General features: G+C 47.9%; 1 protein-coding gene across 1 annotated transcript; it reads left to right on the forward strand.

Moving 5' to 3' along the window:
* Positions 1-72: 72 nt before the first annotated feature.
* LOC119461969 (zinc transporter 2-like) lies at positions 73-18,867 on the forward strand. The gene is given in 10 exon segments (XM_049673170.1): positions 73-1,904; positions 3,201-3,324; positions 6,523-6,669; positions 7,963-8,116; positions 8,683-8,885; positions 11,655-11,890; positions 12,486-12,698; positions 13,247-13,681; positions 13,683-13,740; positions 18,164-18,867. Coding segments are annotated over 10 exon segments (1,734 nt in total). The 5' UTR covers positions 73-1,886; the 3' UTR covers positions 18,310-18,867.
* Positions 18,868-19,299: the final 432 nt, after the last annotated feature.

A 19,299-nucleotide genomic window follows, 5' to 3' on the forward strand; every position in this document is an offset into this window, starting at 1 on the left:
CATTACCATACTTTTCATTTCATGTGCATGATGGCAAAACTGTGGATGGATGCTTAAATTAAAAGCAAATAATACATTTCAATGTCTGCAAAAACTATCATATACTTAAAAAAAAACGAAACTCAAGATAGACAGGCCAGTATCCTTTCGAATGTTATTGAAATGCCATGCCTTGCAAAGTAAATGGCTGTTAGCTAGCACCAGACTCCTTCAATGTTGCTGTTATTGCACCATAAAAAAGTTGCACGTTCCACTGAGCCTCCTTCCGAGGCCACTTACTCGTATTGGGATTGGACCACTAAATTTCTTAATCCGGCTCTGGCACAGGCTATAAGCCTCAAAGCAGCCAGAAAATAGGTGAGAAAAGCAGCAGGTGAATTTGAGCAGGTATGTCATAGGATAAAGAGGGGGTGCAGTATACAAACATTACTGGATATCCCAGTTAACACAGAGCAAGTGTGAAAATAAAAGATGAAAAAGCAAACCTGTCTGTGGGTTAAGACCAACTGTATGTTACCACAGCCTATCTTTCTTGTTCTTATTAGTAGAGTGATTAGTAGGGATTGAAAAACTTTACTTTGTGGACACGGGGTCAATAAAGGTTTGTAGAGCATATTCGAAGATGCCTCTTGCAGTTGTTTCTGACTCAGTTTATATTTTGCGTAGCTTTTTCCACATTTAAAAGAAAGTAAGGCAAAAAAAAAGCTATGCAAAAGCTACATAATCCTAAACAACTAAAAGTGAGGTTTAAGAATGTGCTCTAGAAACCTTCTATTGACATTGTAGCCATAAAGTCAATTAAGAATGTTTGTTAATTACTACTAATCAATATATAAGAACAAAATATGCTAGATACTTCTCTGGCATGTGAATAACATACAGTTGGTTTCATCAGCACTGAAAGCATCGTTTTTATTTTAAACTTTCTCCATGTTAACTGAGACACCCTATGTATTGCTCTGGGGTGCCAAAAAGTTTCATTATTTACAGGAATAGTTGCGATAGGCCCTTCCTCCCAACTCAAAATGATGCTGGTGGTCGTTGTAGTAATGTTAAATGCTTGACTACATTAATTTTGCACTATAAGCACAGAGTAGTACAGTCCTTTCTCTTCCTGTTCTGCCCGTTAAGGTGAAGGCGAATTGATCATTTGTATTCCACCCATTCTCCCAAGGCCACCGCACCATTCCCATTTTATTCCGGGTGTTTCAAAATGCAGAGTCATTCTGAATCAGTTCTAAACTAGGCAACACTCGTACAGATACTGAATAAAATAGGTCATGTATGATCATTGCAGTTTTACTGAGAGACTTTCTTTTTTTTTTTTTTTTTTTTTAAGCGTGCTACAAAGTACAGTCGGCGTCAAAAGATTACGTGCCCCGGGATCTGAGAAATATATTTTCGCAGCTTGGACAGGCACCTAGGTATTCAAATTTGGCGCCGGTATTATACTACGTGTACTAAAACAACGTGCGTTGTGCGGTTTCCCTTGCCACACTCGCATACTGCTCGGAAATGAGCGTTTTCTCAGATCCGCACTGTCCGTAGATTCTTGCTTCGATTGCACTTAAAATTAAGCGTTTTCTCAGATCCGCACTGTCCGTAAACTTGCTTCGATTGCACTTAAAGATACATTAGGGTTTGGTAGGATGTCCTACTCTAGCTGTGACCTCAGCGTGCATTCATGCAGTACTGTGTTTTCTGCCTACCGCGCCGTGTGCCCCTCAGTGTCGCAATTTAGAAACAAACGTTGGTCCGAGCGGAAATGAATAAAAGTGACGATGAAGAAGAAGAGGGCTCGTGCGCTGCTGCGGGTGCAGGTGGAACGCGAACGGCCTGCACCATAACTTGGGTTGTAACACACGAGTGAGGGTCTCCCACTCTCGATGGATGTGCTGAGAGCCGTAAGTCTTTGTATCTCCCATCCCATGGCCTCGCGCGAAGCGGTAAACAGCCCCGGGTCACAAACGAGGCCGAGGCCACTGCTCGCTTGATTACGGTTGCTTGTCGCGTTAGCTTGATGAACAAAGTCGGATCACAGCTGCGGAATTACATAGCGGCGTGGAATCCAACGCATGTTTCCCTGTAGTATTTTAAACAGCAGAACGCCATAGTGCCCGAGTCCCCGCGACGGGGCTCTGCTGTGGGTGTAGTGCAGTTATCCGAGTGGAGCAGCACGTTCCGTTCACTTGTGGTTTAATTACTTGCAAATGAAAAATCGGGGTCGTAAACACGGGACGTGTCTCCGATTCAGCCTATTTAACACCCGCGAAACGCCCTGCTAGATACCTTGTTTGACACTCCTTTGACACCCCGTTTGAAACGTTGCTGGACACCCTACTTGCACCCCGTTATACACCCCTCTGGAAAATTGGCTAAACTCCATCTCAAGCTCGGTGCAGTCGAGCTGTGGAGTGAAAGCTATGGGCCACGTCAGCCTAGGACATGTTGGTCAGCTGACCTGAAAAGAGAACCAGAAGGGCTTATACATTGTCCTCCTCTCATTGCCATCTACGCGGCGTTTACTGAAGATTCCTGGAAGGATAGCTGAGCGCAACGAGCGAGCCTTCCCCAATTCTCAGGAACACGCAGCCTGGTCTTGTTGTTGCCTGACACGAACACTAGCCTTCGCTACCCTGCACGGAGTTGGTGAGACGGAGTATTCGGCTATCCAGTCGCTTACGTCGTGAGTGAATGAATAAAGCAGTTTACATTTAAAGTAGTCTTGGTTACGAAACCAGGGACGGCGGCTGGGATACGTTTTTGGGTCAGGTTGGCGTTCGTGAAGTGAGGATTTGAAGATGGGCCTTCTGTGCATCCGAGCAAAAGGTGACGGAACAGGGCAGTCCTATACAGCAGGTGTCTAATATTTGGCGAGACTTACGTGCGTCAGGGAGACAGGCTATGTACTGTACTTACGTCGTAAAGAACGCGTTGAAGTTTGCTGGTCACTCAAGCACTGAACACGTACAGTCATGAGCATTATACGAGAGGGAACATATAGAATTCGTTATTAAACAACTGATGCGTGGATTCAAATCTGACGTATACATATGTTAACAAGTAGCTTTCCCGTCGAACATTTAGTCTCATTGAACACTTTTGTGCGGGACATGTTTTTAAGCCGCCATATTACATGGCCTCGTGAAAGCAGTGTGGGTTTATACTGTTCATATTACTCGAAGGGGGTCCCGGCGCAGGTCTCGTCCATCCACTGCCACAAAAACCAGAACGACGAGGCAGCTGACGTGGACTTGAGCGCTCGCCGGCGTCTCATCTGCGCCAGCATTCTCTGCCTCACCTTCATGCTCTTCGAGCTCGTCGGTGAGTACACTCTCGCTCATTAATTATTACAAACGTTGCACGTGTACGTCATTTTTCTAATTATAGCACAGATGAGTTAACGGAACACACACAAAAATATAGGCTTCGCCCGAAATCAGGCCGAAGCGCTTACAGCGATAGCATAAGTTATACCGGGTGTTCAAAATTAAGCTTTACGGAATTTTTAAAAATCGCCTGTGCAACTAATTCGCAAAAATCCCTAATTAACTTCTTAGTTAATTACTTTACGACACATACTGCAATTTACGAATTGTAGCCGGTGAGTTTGCAAGACGCATCCACTTGAAATAAATTTCCAGGATGACACCAGTTTCGAGATATTATTTCCCAAAGTGTGGGACGAAATACATGGGCGTTCCGGTTACTTTTGTGCTTTAATGTATAAAACAGCATTTTGGTAAAAAAGCAAGTGAAACAACAATGCATTTTTACGGCCAGTTTGCTGGCGCATATCTCAAAAAAGGTGTCATTCTGGAAATTCATTCCAAGTGCATACGCCTGACAAGCTCACCGGCTACAATTGGTAAATTGCAATGTGTCGGAAAGTAATTAACTAAGAAGTTAATTAGTGATTTGTAAGCGAAGCTTTATAGGTTCACAAGTGTCGGCGGCGGTGGTGGTGGTGTCACGCTGAAAAGTGGGCCGATCCTGGTGATAGTCCAAAAGGGTCCAAGCTCATGCAATGGCACATACTAGGGACAAAAAAGAAAGAGAAAGAAAGAGAGAGAGAGAAAGGAAATCACCACGAAGGTCAGATACACACACGACAAGCTTCGCTTACCCCCATTTTCTCGGCAGGGGAAGGGCTGGTGATTTTTTGGGAATTAGTTGAATATGTGTTTCGATTTCTCGTGCTCCTAATGTCCGCCTCTTCGAATAACCCAGCTCAATGATAAGAATTATGCTACCTGCCACAGGTGATTTTTAAAAATTCAGTAAAGCTTAATTTTGAACACCCGGTATAATGCTGCGCTTGAACTTCTCGGTCGGCTTTAACTATACGCGTGTGCGCAAAAATTTCTGGCACCCATTTTTAAAGCTTTAAACGCCGTGTATGGTCTGTAATGGCATCACATGGGCGCCTCTATAGACCTTTTCATCGGGCGAGGAGGAAAGGGCGCGCGACGAGCCTTTCCTCCTCTCTGGCTTGTGCGAGCCGGCGCGGCGCGGCTTGAATGTGTTGCCGGTCGCGCGCTGCCGGACGATTTGGAGGTGTTTTAGCTAGTTCTGAGTGCAATTTACGGGATTTCAGTTCTTACGAGGTCGTCGAACAACCACTGTGTAGCCTTTAGGTGCAGCAGTAGCTATTGTATCTGGAAATTTCTCTTGGATGTGCAAAAATGCGACGAGCATCATCAGCCGCGGTGTGTGTATGTGTTGTGAACTACGTTGGATGTATCGGTTTTCACTCGACGAAGAGTTGTAAAATGTTTTCATCAGCCTCCGGCATCGTTCTCACGCATTTTAAGCTTAGTAGACTTCAAATCACTGTCTACGTTCAAGGCCGAAGGCATTGCTCAACACAGCGAGCACTGCGGTTGGCAAACCAACATGATACACACAATTGCTTCGTGCTTCGATCGGCATTGCCTTTTTGCCCTGTAAGGCACAATGTACAAAGGGGATCGCATAAAGAGAATCCGACAGCTATTTGTAACGACACAATTTCCGTAAGATGGGTGAGTGCGTCGTAGATGACTGAACTTACGAGACTGAAAAAAAAAAAAAAAAAAGAGTTCATATATGTCCTCCTTTTGCGGCAAAATAAAACAGAACACGGGATAACGACGCAATAAGACTTCGCATGGTCGTGCCGCATGCTTGGACCACTTGGAAGATGCGCTATATAGAAGAGACAGATCTATAACACAGCATTTAGTACTGCCTCGGACGCTCGCGCAGTCTGCAGCTAGTCCTTCGACCACTCGAAAAGTGTGATTTACACTGTACGGTATGCGGCTATTATTAACCAACTTATTTTATATGTGAGCTCAAACCTTGCCCAGCAAACAAGGCAGTCGCCCAATGTATCTACAGATAACAACTTGAACGCTTGTCAAAGTAAACAGCACGACTTATTCTACAGCAGAACGGTACCCACGCTGTTAGGATCGTCAAATGTTTCGTAAGTACTCGTTACAGCTAAACCAAAGAATGCTACAGTAAGGTAACATTCGTGAAACGAATTTTCAGAAATACCTAACTGATATTCGAGGCTCATTGTAAGCTCAAACAAACGCGCACACCTCACGCTGGGTGCTCCGTCCGCCCTAACGTCTGCATAAACTCCATCCGCTTAATTATACTTCAGACTTAAATTCCTTCACTACGCCTCACACGACCATTCCCCACGTAGAAGACGCCATTCCATGCTAAATAGACCGCGCGAGTGCGAAAAAAAACCACCAGAAACTGCCGCCGAGCGCATACCACAGCATACAACACGGGCGTTCGCCCAAGCCAGCATGCCAACTGCCCATAGATGGCGCCACTGCCTGCGCAATGGCGGCGCCCATTAAAAAACGGTCTATACGCTGCTCGAGCGTAAAGAGCGGCGCCAGTGAAATTACATCACTTTTAGATTGTAAGCATTAATATTGTCTTGCACTTTCTAATGGTCTGAGGAAATTTAAGATAAAGGGCGTGCGCTGTTAATGAAATGTTTCATGACTTTTGTTTGCGCGCTGCAATTATAAAAAAATTCTGATGAATAATTCAGTCAATCACATAAAACCTGGCTTGAACAACTCTGGCGGTTAAATAATATAGCGTCTACCTTTAATACACGGCACACATACGGCATATAGCATGCACATACTTGCGTATATACGGATCACGGCGAAAATTCGCCTGGAATGTTGTTCTAATTTCTATCGCAATAAATGTAGGCGTATGTCACCATGCGCCCTATCATGGTCGTATGCGTTAGAAGTTGGTTGCAATAGTATACATGGACAATATGGGCGCATATAGTATAGGCGCGCAGCTTGAAATTAGCGGGTGGTGATCGCTCTTGCCGTATACTTTCAGGATGCACAGTTAATTTCTTGGCCCCTAGGGCCGGCCGTTCAATCGTTTAGAGACTCCCTCTCGCGGCCCCCGAACTCCCGACTCTGACGCGTATGCTTTCTCAGGTGCGGACGCGTTGTAATGGCAAACATGTATCTCTTCATGCAGGTGGCATTTTGGCGAACAGCCTGGCGATAGCGACGGATGCGGCGCACCTCTTAACAGACTTCGCCAGCTTCATGATAAGCCTGTTCTCCCTTTGGATGGGTGCCAGGCCTGCCACGAAACGCCTCAGTTTTGGCTGGTACCGTGCAGGTACGCAGGAGTATTCTTTCGCACGAATCTGACAGGCGAGCAGGTCGAGTGGCCAAGTAGGGAAAACAGAACGCGCGACCACCGCGTGTATGGTTCTTCGTATCTGACTGTGGACCGTCAAGTCTGCGAAGACTTTAGGTAATAGTTAAAAATAGCCGTGGTAGCTCGATACACATTCTAATTAGAATGTGCATCTAGCTGCCACGGGTATTTTCGCTACATTTTTGCCACGGTGAGTTCGCGAGGGTTAACACTCGCGAACTCGCCGGCTTCAATTCGTAAATTGAAATATGTGCCAAAAAGTAGTTAATTAGAAAGTTAATTAGTGAAATTATCCTAATTATTCAAATAAACATTCTGATTTTAGGTTTTAGGTAGTCGTGATGGTCGCTTCATCCAGTTATATTTCTCAAGGTTTTAATATGCCACAGGCAACGTTTTTAAAAATTTGGTGCAGCAAGAAAAGAATTTTTTTTAATCTGGTATAGCCTTTCAAACGGTCACCATAATCATAGCTGCCCTGCAATATCATTTTGCGTGGACATGCCCAGGAAGACGCAGCAGTCGCGATTAAATACACCATTCTAACTCCAAAGGCGTTTAAAAGAGTACCTGAGTGCCCATACTTCCGGATGGTCGAAAAAACCTGGAGCCATTCGCTTTGGTCTTGGACATATAAAACCACACCGAGTGGTAGCTACGGTCACAGACTGTATTCGTTCACGTTAAAGCTCGTCAGGTGGCCGAAATAATCCCGAGCCTTGCATTAATTTAGATCCAGGTCCACCGCCTTCGACATATAACCCCAGCGAGATAGCAGTGACTACGGTACGTCACAGACCATTTCTTGGTGGATGGATTGACGATCGGGAACTGCACGCGTTACTTCTTGACAGATGTGCAGGGTCAGCAACACCCGCATCAGTATTGAAACACTCACATCCCTTCACATTTTCCACAGAGGCATACAGATGGAACTACGTCTAAGGAGTAGTATTAACCACTTATTTCATAGAGTAGAATAAATTTTCAAGCTGTGTGTGATTGAGAATTAAGGATATGTTTTTCTTAAAAGTGGGTCGTCCTGTACACTCCGTATATAAGTTTAAGTACTTAAATAGTTAAGGGTAATGTTCTTCAGGTCCGGGTTCAACGGAGACGTCAATAAATATCACTGGTATTTGCTTAGCAACTTCAGTTATTGACATTTCAATTTTCGTACCACCAGGTATAAGCTTCCATTGAACGCTTACCATGCAAAACCCTGCCAATTACTGCACTGCACTACCGCAGAGGTGATCGGCGCGCTGACATCTGTGATTATGATCTGGGCCGTCACCGGCGTGCTGGTCTACATGGCGATCCAGAGGATGATCAGCAAGGAGTACAACATCGACGCCACCATCATGCTTATCTCCGCCTCCGTCGGCGTCGTGGTCAACATAATGTGAGCGGCCAGCTTGTCTTTCCAATCGATCGAGCATTCTGACGCGTACCGATTACTTTAACGTTTCAGTCCGATTTTTCGTCGGAGATGACGAAGCATATCCTGCACATCGCGTAACATCTGGACAACGAACGAATTGATATTATATCTGCCATAGCTGTGCCTCTTGAACTTCCGAGTTCACGTCGGCGCGCGCGCCTTATTCGAAAGATATTCAATCCTCATTTTTGAACGGCCTCTCCGCGTTTGCACATATGTACAGTACGGTTTACTCCACGGATTAAGATAAGACGTGGTTTACTCTTACAGAGAGAACGCCTAACCGGTAATTAAGGCGATGCGAGCGCAGCATTTCTTCGACTTTATCGGGAAGAAAAAAAAAAAACTGATTGGTATGATGCGTTAAGCAGGCAAACAAGCACGAACATATAATAGTCTGCGAGCATTCATATGTAATCGACAAGGGAATACTAATTCGGCGTTCCCTTTAAGAGTGTACCGTGTGTATACTGCACGTTGACGTGCCTGGGAACGGGCGTGGTGATCGGCGCTGCGAACGCTCGCAGCATGGGCCTGGCGCTGCAGATCCACCCGGCGAGCCCGCTGGGCCACAGCCACGGGTCCGAGGAGTCGGCGCGCCGCTTCGAGCTGCTCTCGACCGAGCCGTTCGTACCGCACGGTGGCACCGCCAGCGAGATGGACTCGTCGCGACAGTGCAGCCGCGTCGACATCTTCCGCAGCGTCGGCTCCCGCGTAGCGCTCGGCACAGGTTCGTTCAAATATTATAGGCCCCGTCAGAGATTTTGATTATGCACACGTAGTTAGGTAAAGCGCCGTCCGAGGAGCCTTCTACCGCGGAAACTTTTGAAAGCGGTTTAGTAATGGCGGATGGTATAGAAGCAAATGATATGTTGCGAAAACGCGAGCTGCCTCGCTTCTTGCTACATTCCGTTTCATACTTCGCGTGTAACGCTGTGGAAGCTACGCAAGAAGTCCGTTCATTAAAATGTGTCGCTCCGCACGTTATTTCCCCCTATGGGTCGCTGCGCGCCAACGGTGTTTGCCCTGCACGAGCACACACTTGATGCTGCCCCGTCGGGCTGCAACACCCCCCATCCCCCACTCCCCCCCACAAAAAAAAAAAAAGAAAGAAAAAAAGTCATCTAAAACAACATATTGGCAGTCATACGAATACACGGTTTGTTATTTTTTAAGAATATGTTCTTTTTTTACTAATATTGAATCTACATAAAGAGCAGTTTGACCTATGCCTGCAAGAACACAGAACTATTTGTTGGTGCAAATGCAGTCGCTGCAGAAGGTCTCTCTATAGCCTCCACCGCGTTGCTCGCGACGTATGAAACGGAGTACAGGGGTGTGGAAATATTCGAAGCTTTCGAATAACGGATCAAGTATTGTCCTATTCGATTCGGTTCTCGATTCAATCCTCGAAAGTTAATTCCAGCGACCATATATTATACAGTTTTGTGGTGAAGTACGCTGCGTCGTTCAAGAAGCCGGGCTTTTCCGGCTTAAACCGCTATCGTTCGCACTCACCTATGAGTTCCGAGTACGCAAATAAGCAGCATATTTGCTCATAATGCTTCATTTGTGCTTTTAATAAACAACGCTTCACAATGCGCAATGGAACGAGAGAAACTTACTAATGTTGTGAATATACCAGATTTTAAATATCGTTCCTTGTTAATAGTGAGAGCCGCTGCTCATTAGCTGAAAACTATTCGACTTGCGATTCAATTCGCTTCTGGCGCTATTGGATTCGTATTCAATTCGGTCTCATGAATTACTATTCGCACGCTCCATTTCCAGCAGCAGAGATCCTCCTAAAGGGGGCTTCGCCCCATAATATACCTTATTGAGGAGAAGACAGCTTTAGGAGCGCTTTTTAAGCGATTAGCGCATGCACGAATGCACTTCAGCAGCAGGGACAGTTCTTTAGGCTCATCGCAAGTTAGCTATGCTTCAATATGCTTTCGCCGGCTACTTATCACTTGTCAACAGCGGCCATGGTCACACTCCACCTTGGTACGAAGTTGTTTCAGAGCTGTCTGGCCTCACCTGTGTGTTGGACCACCACGGCCAGTCGCTTCGTTGCAACCAACGTCCTTAAATAGGGAGGGGGGGGGGGGGGGGGGACATGTTTCCTGGCACGCAAGCAGCGGTGCTATTCTTTAGACTTCACGCATTTTTTTCAGGGCCCAGAGAGGGAAAACACTGTCTTATGGAAACAACTGTACCAGCTGTTCTTGGACGCCCTCTACAACTTTTGAAACAACCATCGCTGCCTATTGTGAAGATTAGATAAGCTTTAATAAGCTAAGGGTACTGCAAAAAAAGAAGCAAACAAACAATTCGAGTACACAGCTCAACACAGCTGCCCTGACAATTTCATGCGCCTTTGATCCCATCCGACTACGAAGTAGTGCCTTTTCTTCCTTTTTTTTTTTAAATTTTTCTTTACAGGGGCCCTGAACCACCTCTCGGGCTCGGTGAAATAACATAGCCCTCGGGTGGCATACGCTGCTGTGAACATCTCAGCCAAATTTTGCTGTCGTACGCGGTGCATGAAGCTCGCAAGCGGAGCGCGAAGTCAACTTTCTCTCAAACGCTCTCGTTTTAACAGAAGCCATGATCCTCACTGTTTTCTATGTGCTTTATTTCGTAATAAAGCACATTCGCATACACGGCTGCTATTGGTCGCTGCGGTCGGCTACACCGCGGCCGCCGCGGGGTGCCGTCACGAGTCCACTGGCTAAGCGCACTGCGGCTCGCTGAGGACAACCGCGTTTGGCTTACGTTTAGCGCGTCGTATAGACACCAAAATTGGAAGTCGTAGCGTCTATACGTTAACATCCAAAATGAAACTTGAACTGCACGCCCCGGTGAAATTTTGAAGGCGGAGCGTTGTGGCCACGCCCCACTCCGCCGTATCCTTCGCAGTGCAAGGCATTGAAGAAGGAACGGGAGAAAAGCGGAGGCCGTGTTTGATTGCCAATAACTCCGCTTCTGCTGAACGCGTTGAAATACTTTTTGCGGCGAAGTATTTCTGACATAGCCTATTTTCACTTCGAATGCCGTTCTCCACTTCGATAAAAAGTGGTTCAGTGCCCTTTTAAAAGTTTGGATCAAGTTACCTAAAATGCTTGGTAGACCGGTCTGGCTAATTATACTTTCATTACAGTAAAACCACATTAATATATATGGTCTTCAGTCAACAATACGCTGATTGTAACAAGTTTTCCTGGTTTCTGCATTTCATCCCTGCGCTTCTGTGAAGAACTTACTAAGGGATATTCCTCGATCTGTATTTGTAAAAGTGAGTGAGTGAGTGAGTGAGTGAGTGAGTGAGTGAGTGAGTGAGTGAGTGAGTGAGTGAGTGAGTGAGTGAGTGAGTGAGTGAGTGAGTGAGTGAGTGAGTGAGTGAGTGAGTGAGTGAGTGAGCGCGAGCGAGCGAGCGAGTGAGTGAGTGAAGAAAGCTGTCATAGCGAGCGGGCTGCCTATATCCGCCCTGCTGCAGGCAGCCTGCAAGCAATGGGTCCACAGCACGTACCCGAGGTCGGCCCCAGCGGTCACAGCGCCAGCGCGCCGTCCATGTCGTCGCCGCCGTACAATCCGTCCGGCCCGGAAACGCTGTCGGCGCACCACACCGAGGGCCCCGATGCCGTCGGCACCGAGGCCGTGACGCCGCACGAAGACGCGACCGAACAACGGGGCGCGCAGTCGGGCGTAGTGGGGCCACCGGGAAGTCAACGGGTATACGCACGAAAGTTATAACGAAGCCGTTGCATGTACCGTTTGTCGGTGTACAGTGACCGTAGTTAATGGTATTTTCTCCAACATTTCGGGTGTTTGTCGTTGGCATGATTATCAGGTTATCTGAAGAGGAACTAGACCGCCGCGCGCAGCTCATCGAGCTGCGCAACTATAATCTATACAAGAGCAATTATAATCAATCTGATGTCATGGAAAGGTGTTGCTAATAAGGGTTGTGGGCATCACGTGTTCTTTAGTCAACAAGCATGATTTTTGCGATGATTGGACAGAGCATTAACCGCCAGATGTCGACACAGGCAGCAGCTGGCCGGCCCGCTTTAACTACAAGGCCGCGTGTGGCAAAGCTTGCGAGATGAGATGCCTCATTGAACTGTTTAATTAACAGGTTTGCGTGCAATTTACAGTATATGTTCATTACGGGCCCACTATTTTAAACTCTCTTGGGATAGCAAATGAACCGACGAGGAAGAACCCCAGCGTTGTGTAATTGGAACTGCGTAAAATTGGCGTGCTTCGCACTGTATACAGACTTGAGCTGCTCACATCTTTTTGCCTCCTCGCTGCATGCATTCAGGTAATGTCGACAAGCTCGGAAGACAGCGGCGCGTCAGACTTCGCAGCAATTCGCTCCGGGGCAAAACGCCATCGCGCTAGCATTGCAAGTGCCAGCGGAAACGTCTCGGACAGCGCCGGGGGCGCACCAAGAACTGCCGCAGCTGCTGCGCCCGTCGATGAACAGTCCGGAGTCTCCCAGCACGATCCGGGAACGTCGACGGATGGTCAAGCTGTACGTTTCGAGCGCAATACGAGCACCATATCTTCACCTCAAGGATTTTCGCGGAAACCTATTTGAATAATGAGTTCGTTTCAATTGCTTGCAGCGCGCTTCGAGTTGTCGATAAATTCGGCCTCACACCGCGTATGTCTCCTACATATAGCCCCATGGTTGGCTCAGGTAGTAGAGCGAGTGCATGCTCCGGAAAGGCAGTGTACCTGAGTGGGTTCGATCAATCTGCAGAGGAGAACGAATTTTCCTTAAACTAACAGTGTTTGCTTTTCGTGAGTACGGAAATGTGGGTCCCTTTAATTTTGTGCTTACCTGCTACAGCCAGGTGAAAGGCAATAATTTGCCCTTACATGGCGAAGGCTGTGCTATATAATTAAGGCACTCTGTATAGGAATTTTCAGACAGCAAGAAAAGTACAACGCGCACTAATGCTCCAGACACAATTGAATTGTACGTGGCGAACGAGGATGCGCGTGGATCGGAGGTTACGCGTCTGAACAAGTGCGGGGTGGTACGGTATAACTCGGCCGCTGGCGTTGACGGCGCAGAGGACGTCGGACAGCCGTCACACAAGCGCCGCGAGCCTGGTGCAGACGCCGCCTCAGCAACCAACGGGCGCGGGCACCGCGCCGGCACCCGATGCCGGCAGCCTCACCGCGAGCCCCGACCCGCCGCCGCGAAGCAGCAAGGAGAGTCGCGGCGTGATGAACATCAACGTGCGCGCCGCCTTCATCCACGTGCTGGGCGACCTGATCCAGAGCGTGGGCGTGCTGATCGCGGCCATCGTCATCTACTTCTGCCCGAGCTGCGGCGTCGTGGATCCGGTGTGTACGCTCATGTTCTCGGTCATCGTTCTGGTCACCACGCTGACTATCCTGCGCGAGGCGCTCAACGTGCTCATGGAGGGCATCCCGCACAGCGTCGACTACCACCAGGTCAAGCGGCTCCTGCTCTCCGTCGACGGCGTGGCGCGCGTGCACGATCCTGCACATTTGGGCGCTGAGCCTCGACAAGCTCGCCGTATCGGCGCACGTCGTGCTCGGTGAGTGCTGCAGACGCCTCTTCCCATTCCTCTCTTGCACGGACAGAAACACTACACCAGTTAAAGTATCCTTTCAAAGCTCTTTTTATTTCGATAACTTCGCAGTAACAGCTGTTAGATTGTTAGAAGAGTCAGTTTTCTGTTTTAAATGTCGCGCCGATACGTCGTGTGACGTTACGGATTTTAATGCCATTTTTAGAAAAAAAATCTCCAGCCCAATCTGGCTCGGTAAATGTTTTCGAAACAATAAGTTAACTTTCTAAGTTCAGCCTTTGGCGTTGTTAGAGTACAATGGAGTAGAATTTACAAAAAAAAAAAAAATACCATCTTCCCGTGCTGAGTAGTATGCGAAGCAGCCATGGTGTCGACTCAAGTTCCCATTAGTTTTCAGTTCGTCGTTTCCGTTAGGTTGATGTACGTAGCTACCGGCTTCGCGAGCCCGAAGTTCGGGATCTGCCTGTCGCCGCTGCCGTTTCGTGGCAGCGGCTCGAGCCCTCTTCTCCGCGGCGTTGTCCACGGTGCTGACACTGGCGTTGACGCTGGCGCTGTTCGTGGCACTCATCGCGGCGTTGCGGGAGGAGAATGAGAGGAGCGGTGTGCGCGCGCGCGTCATTATACCGCGAGCTACAGTGGCGCCCCCCCCCCCCCCCCCAGCAGAGTATGCAGCGCCTACCGTCGCGCCTCTAACCTAAGCTGCTTCGCATTATCACTTGGTCTTTATTCTATGTTATCACGCGCGGAGCCGCGGGTGTTGCCATTCGTCGCGCAATCCGGAGAGGTGACAAGGAAAGGAGGGGGAGGAGGATGCGCAGAGGAGAGGAGGGGAGGAGGATGCGCATGCGCAGTGCGGGTGTGGACGCCGCACGGCGGAGGGAGGGACATAGCCCCGAACATAAGAGGCTCCGCATCGAAAAAAGTCGCGATTTCGCCCGGAAGACGGAGCATCGATTGCGATAGCTAACTAGTGGACAGCTATACGAAGTAAGGATAGTAGTTTTAGCGGCCGTATAAACTTGTAAACATAGGCCTACGAACTAAATTAACAAGCATGGTGTCACGCGCGCACAAGCAAACATGAACGCATCTCACTCGATGACCGCGGCGCTGTCAGAATGCTGTACTGAGTATGCGCGGTGTCAGCAGCGAGCGAACTATGGAGCGAACTGACCTTCGTCCCGCTGCAGATGGCTTTCAAGATACAGCCGCCCGGGCGGCAGCGCGCGGCGTGGCACGCGGCCTCCTCCCTCCCTACCCCCACCCCCGGAGTCCCGCGGCGGTCGCTCGGGCGGCGGCGCGGAGAAACGCCCCCCTCCCCCTTACCCTTCCTCCAGAACGTTGTGTGCGACTGGAAGACTGCACGCTTCCATCCGCTTCCCGTTCTTGCGTGCGCGGTGAGCCACGATCGCCGGCTCACCCTCGCACGCTTTCACTGGCGTGCGGCGACGCTTTTATCGCCCGTGGACTGTATACGGAACCTCACGGCGACGCTGACGGCAGAAATGCGCCTGGAATGTCCATATAATTGCTATCGCAATAAAAACGTCACGGCGCGCTGGTACAGTGAACTGTAGCACTGGTGCGGGAACGGCGGGAACTTCAATATGGCGTCGCCAACCTTCCTTCATTTTTAGATGCGAAGCATCTTATGCTCGGGGCTATGTCCCTCCCTCAGCCGTGCGGCGTCCACACCCGCACTGCGCATCCTCCTCCCCCTCCTCTCCTCCGCGCATCCTCCTTCCCCTCCTCTCCTCTCGGCATTCCTCCTCTCCTCTCTAGCGTGCGCGCTCCGCTCTTCTCTCATTCTCCTCCCGCAACGCCGCGAGGAGTGCCACGGACAGCGCCAGCGTCAACGCCAGTGTCAGCGCCGCGGAGAAGAGGGCTCGAGCCGCTGCCACGAAACGGCAGCGGAGACAGGTCGATCCCGAACTTCGGGCTCGCGAAGCCGGTAGCTACGTACCTCAACCTAACGGAAACGACGAACTGAAAACTAATGGGAACTTGAGTCGACCCCATGGCTGCTTCGCTTACTACTCAGGGTTCCCCAACGGGAAGATGGTATATTTTTTTAGTGTTTTCTGGCTGTAATGGTGCTCTAAAAGGGACCCCGTCGAACAATTCCGAAAATATACCTGCTGGAGCTGGACCTCAAATGGGCACTGCCTTGCTACAAGGCTTCCAGTCAATCCATTCAATTAATGTTTGACGAAGTCTATGCCCTAGACCCACCGTGGCTTAGTGGCTGTGGTGTTGTGCTACTAAGCATGAGGTTGAGGGATCACATCCTGCCACATTGGGATGGGAACAAAATGCAAAAACGCCCGTGTCCTGTGCATTGGGGAAGAACCGCTGGTGTTCGAAATTGATCTGGAGTTTCCCCACTACGGCATGCCTCATAATCAAATTGTGGTTTTGGCACGTAAAACCCCAGAATTCAATTCAATTTAAGCCCTAGAGCTGTGCAGTTGCCTATGAGGTGCGCCTTAGTGGATGGCTCAGGAATAATTTTGACTTCAGGGTACGCACGAGTGTGACGAGTGTTCTTTCAATCTGCCCATAGAGGATTGCGGCCGGATACCGAACCTGCAACCTCATGCTCAGCCCCCTCTATGATCAATCGCATATCAATATATACCTTTGCAACCAGCAAAGCTTGCACTGGGGCTGTAGTTGGTATGTTAATTATTTGACAAACTTGTCGCTCATATTGCTTACTTTATGGTGAAAGACATACATGTGCACATATGCAAAGTGCACATTTGTTTTCCGCTCTTTGAAACACATTGTCGTAGCAATGAGAATCTGTCAGCACTATTCTCAATATATCAGACGCAATGAATGGTAAGATAGCCATAGAGGCTGGGATAATGGGCAATTTTTTTTAAACGTGGGCGAATATAAACTTTTCCGAATACAAATCGAATAGCAAAATGCAGACACATACGTTTACAGCTGCAATGTTTACTTCAGTATAACTTTATAGGTACCACACTTGTACTGACTAGCAAAAAAAAAAAAAAAAGGAATGAGACAGCAAACAGTAACAGGTAATAAGAATCAGTTTTAAGCACAAGATCGCTATTTGTCATTATAACAACTTGTGCATGAATAGCCTCTTAACATCTTTAGAGCATAGTTGCAAAGAAGCTTTCCAAGAATGAATGGCTGCTGTATGACAAGCTTTCCAAAAATGCTAAATAAATGGTCGTTGGAAAAAGATATAAAATAGTGGAAAGAAAAATGTTGCAAAAGGACCTGTGTGCCATAGACACATCTAAAAGGGCACGTTGCAAGGGAAATCTTACTGGTTGTAGCGTAAAAGATAAAACTGCTACATAATTATACTGAAAGAAAAACTAAATGACAGGCTGCAAGCAAAAATCACAGGTTGTCATGTACGCATCCGCTGCGAAATTGAAAACAAACCCCCATTTTGTTTCAGCATTGCTTCGTAAACTTTAGTCATTGCATTACTTCTGGCAATTTACGATACTCTTTGACCAGCAGAGAACGCCACTGCTTGTTGCAAGATGTTTGGTTAGTTTTGGTATCCTGAAATTCCATTTTGAATACGAATGCAAACAGTTAGTGTCTGATATTCGATTCGTATTGCAAGCTGTATATTCGCCCACCCCTAGATTTTTTTAAAAGCTACTTGTAGGTCTTGCTAAATATTTAGTGATCTCTTTGAGCCCGTTTGCAGGCACCTTCCTGCTGCTTTGAGTATGCTTCTTTAATTATGTAAAGAAAGAACATACACTGAAATACCCTCCAAGCAGGGACTGTAAGGTAAAGACATGTTTCAGCTGCAACACATATTAGGTGTCTATGCAGGAAACAAGTATGCCTGATGTTGCGTTAATCGTCGAAAACTCCCTGTTCAGCTCCTCATTTTCAATTTAATGTGGCAAAAGCACCGCTGTGACCCATGGTCATTATGACAGCTTTTTACACCCAATTTTTGTTTTAGTTTCTCAACATAAAACGAAGCAATGTGAATTGCACTTACTCGCAATGGAAAGTTTGTCAGGCTCATGCATGGGCTGAAATCGTCCTGTACAGCACACTTCTCCGTGCACAACACTGTCACGTGGTTGTAAACAGTGTCGCAACAGTGTCACGCCATAGGCGCATCCTTGGATCATTTCCTGCAAGCCCTCCCCCACAACCTTGGACAATTACACCATCACCTGCATCAGCCCATTTTTCTCCGAAAGAAACCAACAAACGGACGAACAGGGAACAAACGGGATGTAGGCAAAGAGAGCTTTGCCTTAGCTGGCCACTAAGGCAGTGAACAGCAGGAACACCTGCCAATGTGATAGGTCTGTGGAAGGTAACTCTGTGCAGTTGCAGTCAGTTCGAGTCTCGCGGTTATACCAATGCAAGGTGCCCTCTAACATGCATCCCTGCATTTTGTACACAGTTCCTGGTGCGGATGCCATGTCCGTGCGGCGCAGTGCCTCCAGGACGATTCGCCGCAACTTCGACGTCTTCAAGCTCACTCTGCAGATGGAAGAGTTTGAAGAAGGCATCCGCCAACACTGTCGCCGCTGCAGCGAGCCCAGCTGAGATGCATGGCACGTGGTTTTGAGCCTGGTGTCGTTCTGCGCTGCCACCACATAACGCTCATTTGAGCTGTTATATTTTACTTCAATTACTTCTGTTTACAAGTACAAATGCGTTTTCAGGGACAGGTTAATTGTGTTTCAACTGTAAATGACGATCATTCTCTTTGGACAAAATATATATTCGAAACGTATGGTGCTGGCCGGGCATGACCTGTTTCTGACTGTAGGTACTGAATCTGGCACCTCTGATGGCATTTCAGTCGTGGCTCTGCATACAATGCATAACCAAACAATTTGCACATAATAAGCATTGCATTAAATTTTTCATGCAAGAATAGCTATGAACACGTTGGCTCGTAAGTATGGCATGTATAATTATAAAGACAGCCTCGTGCGGCTTTGCCACTCACGAGTACCTGAATAAAGCAGACAACAACAAAAGCATGCTTGTTGCCTGTCAAACAACTTCGTTGAGGAAATGGCACATTTCAAAGGCAGATTTGCTCCTGCTGTGCATAAAATACTGCAAACATTTCACCCAACTAAAACGTTAAAGTGCAAGTGAAAATTTGTAACTCCTTGTAGCAGGGGCAGATACAGGGTAGCCTCCACTGGAGGGGGGGGCTCATTAAAATAAGCAGGAAAGTAGGGGGAGGGGGAGATGGCCTTGTTGCATGCTTAGTACTGTGAGTACTAAAGTGCCGGCATTCTCAGGAAGGGGGTAGGGCGCAGCGCCTCCAGGGCTCCTTCTCTGGATCTGCCAGTGCCCTGTAGCCATAATCATGCATTGCAAGTGAGGTGGCCTTTCCTGCATGGCTGCTACTTTCTAACCCAGACCTTTACAGCTTTAACTAACACCTCACACATGAAGGAGCATATCCATGTGGCCATAACCATGTGGAATAAGCATGTACAAGGAACCTCCTAAGGCACAGAAAATCACGTTCTCTGCTGATACAAGTGGAGTTAACTTTTAGACAAAATTGTGAAG

This window comes from Dermacentor silvarum, chromosome 8 (genome assembly GCF_013339745.2).
Source record: "Dermacentor silvarum isolate Dsil-2018 chromosome 8, BIME_Dsil_1.4, whole genome shotgun sequence".
NCBI lineage: Eukaryota > Metazoa > Arthropoda > Arachnida > Ixodida > Ixodidae > Dermacentor > Dermacentor silvarum.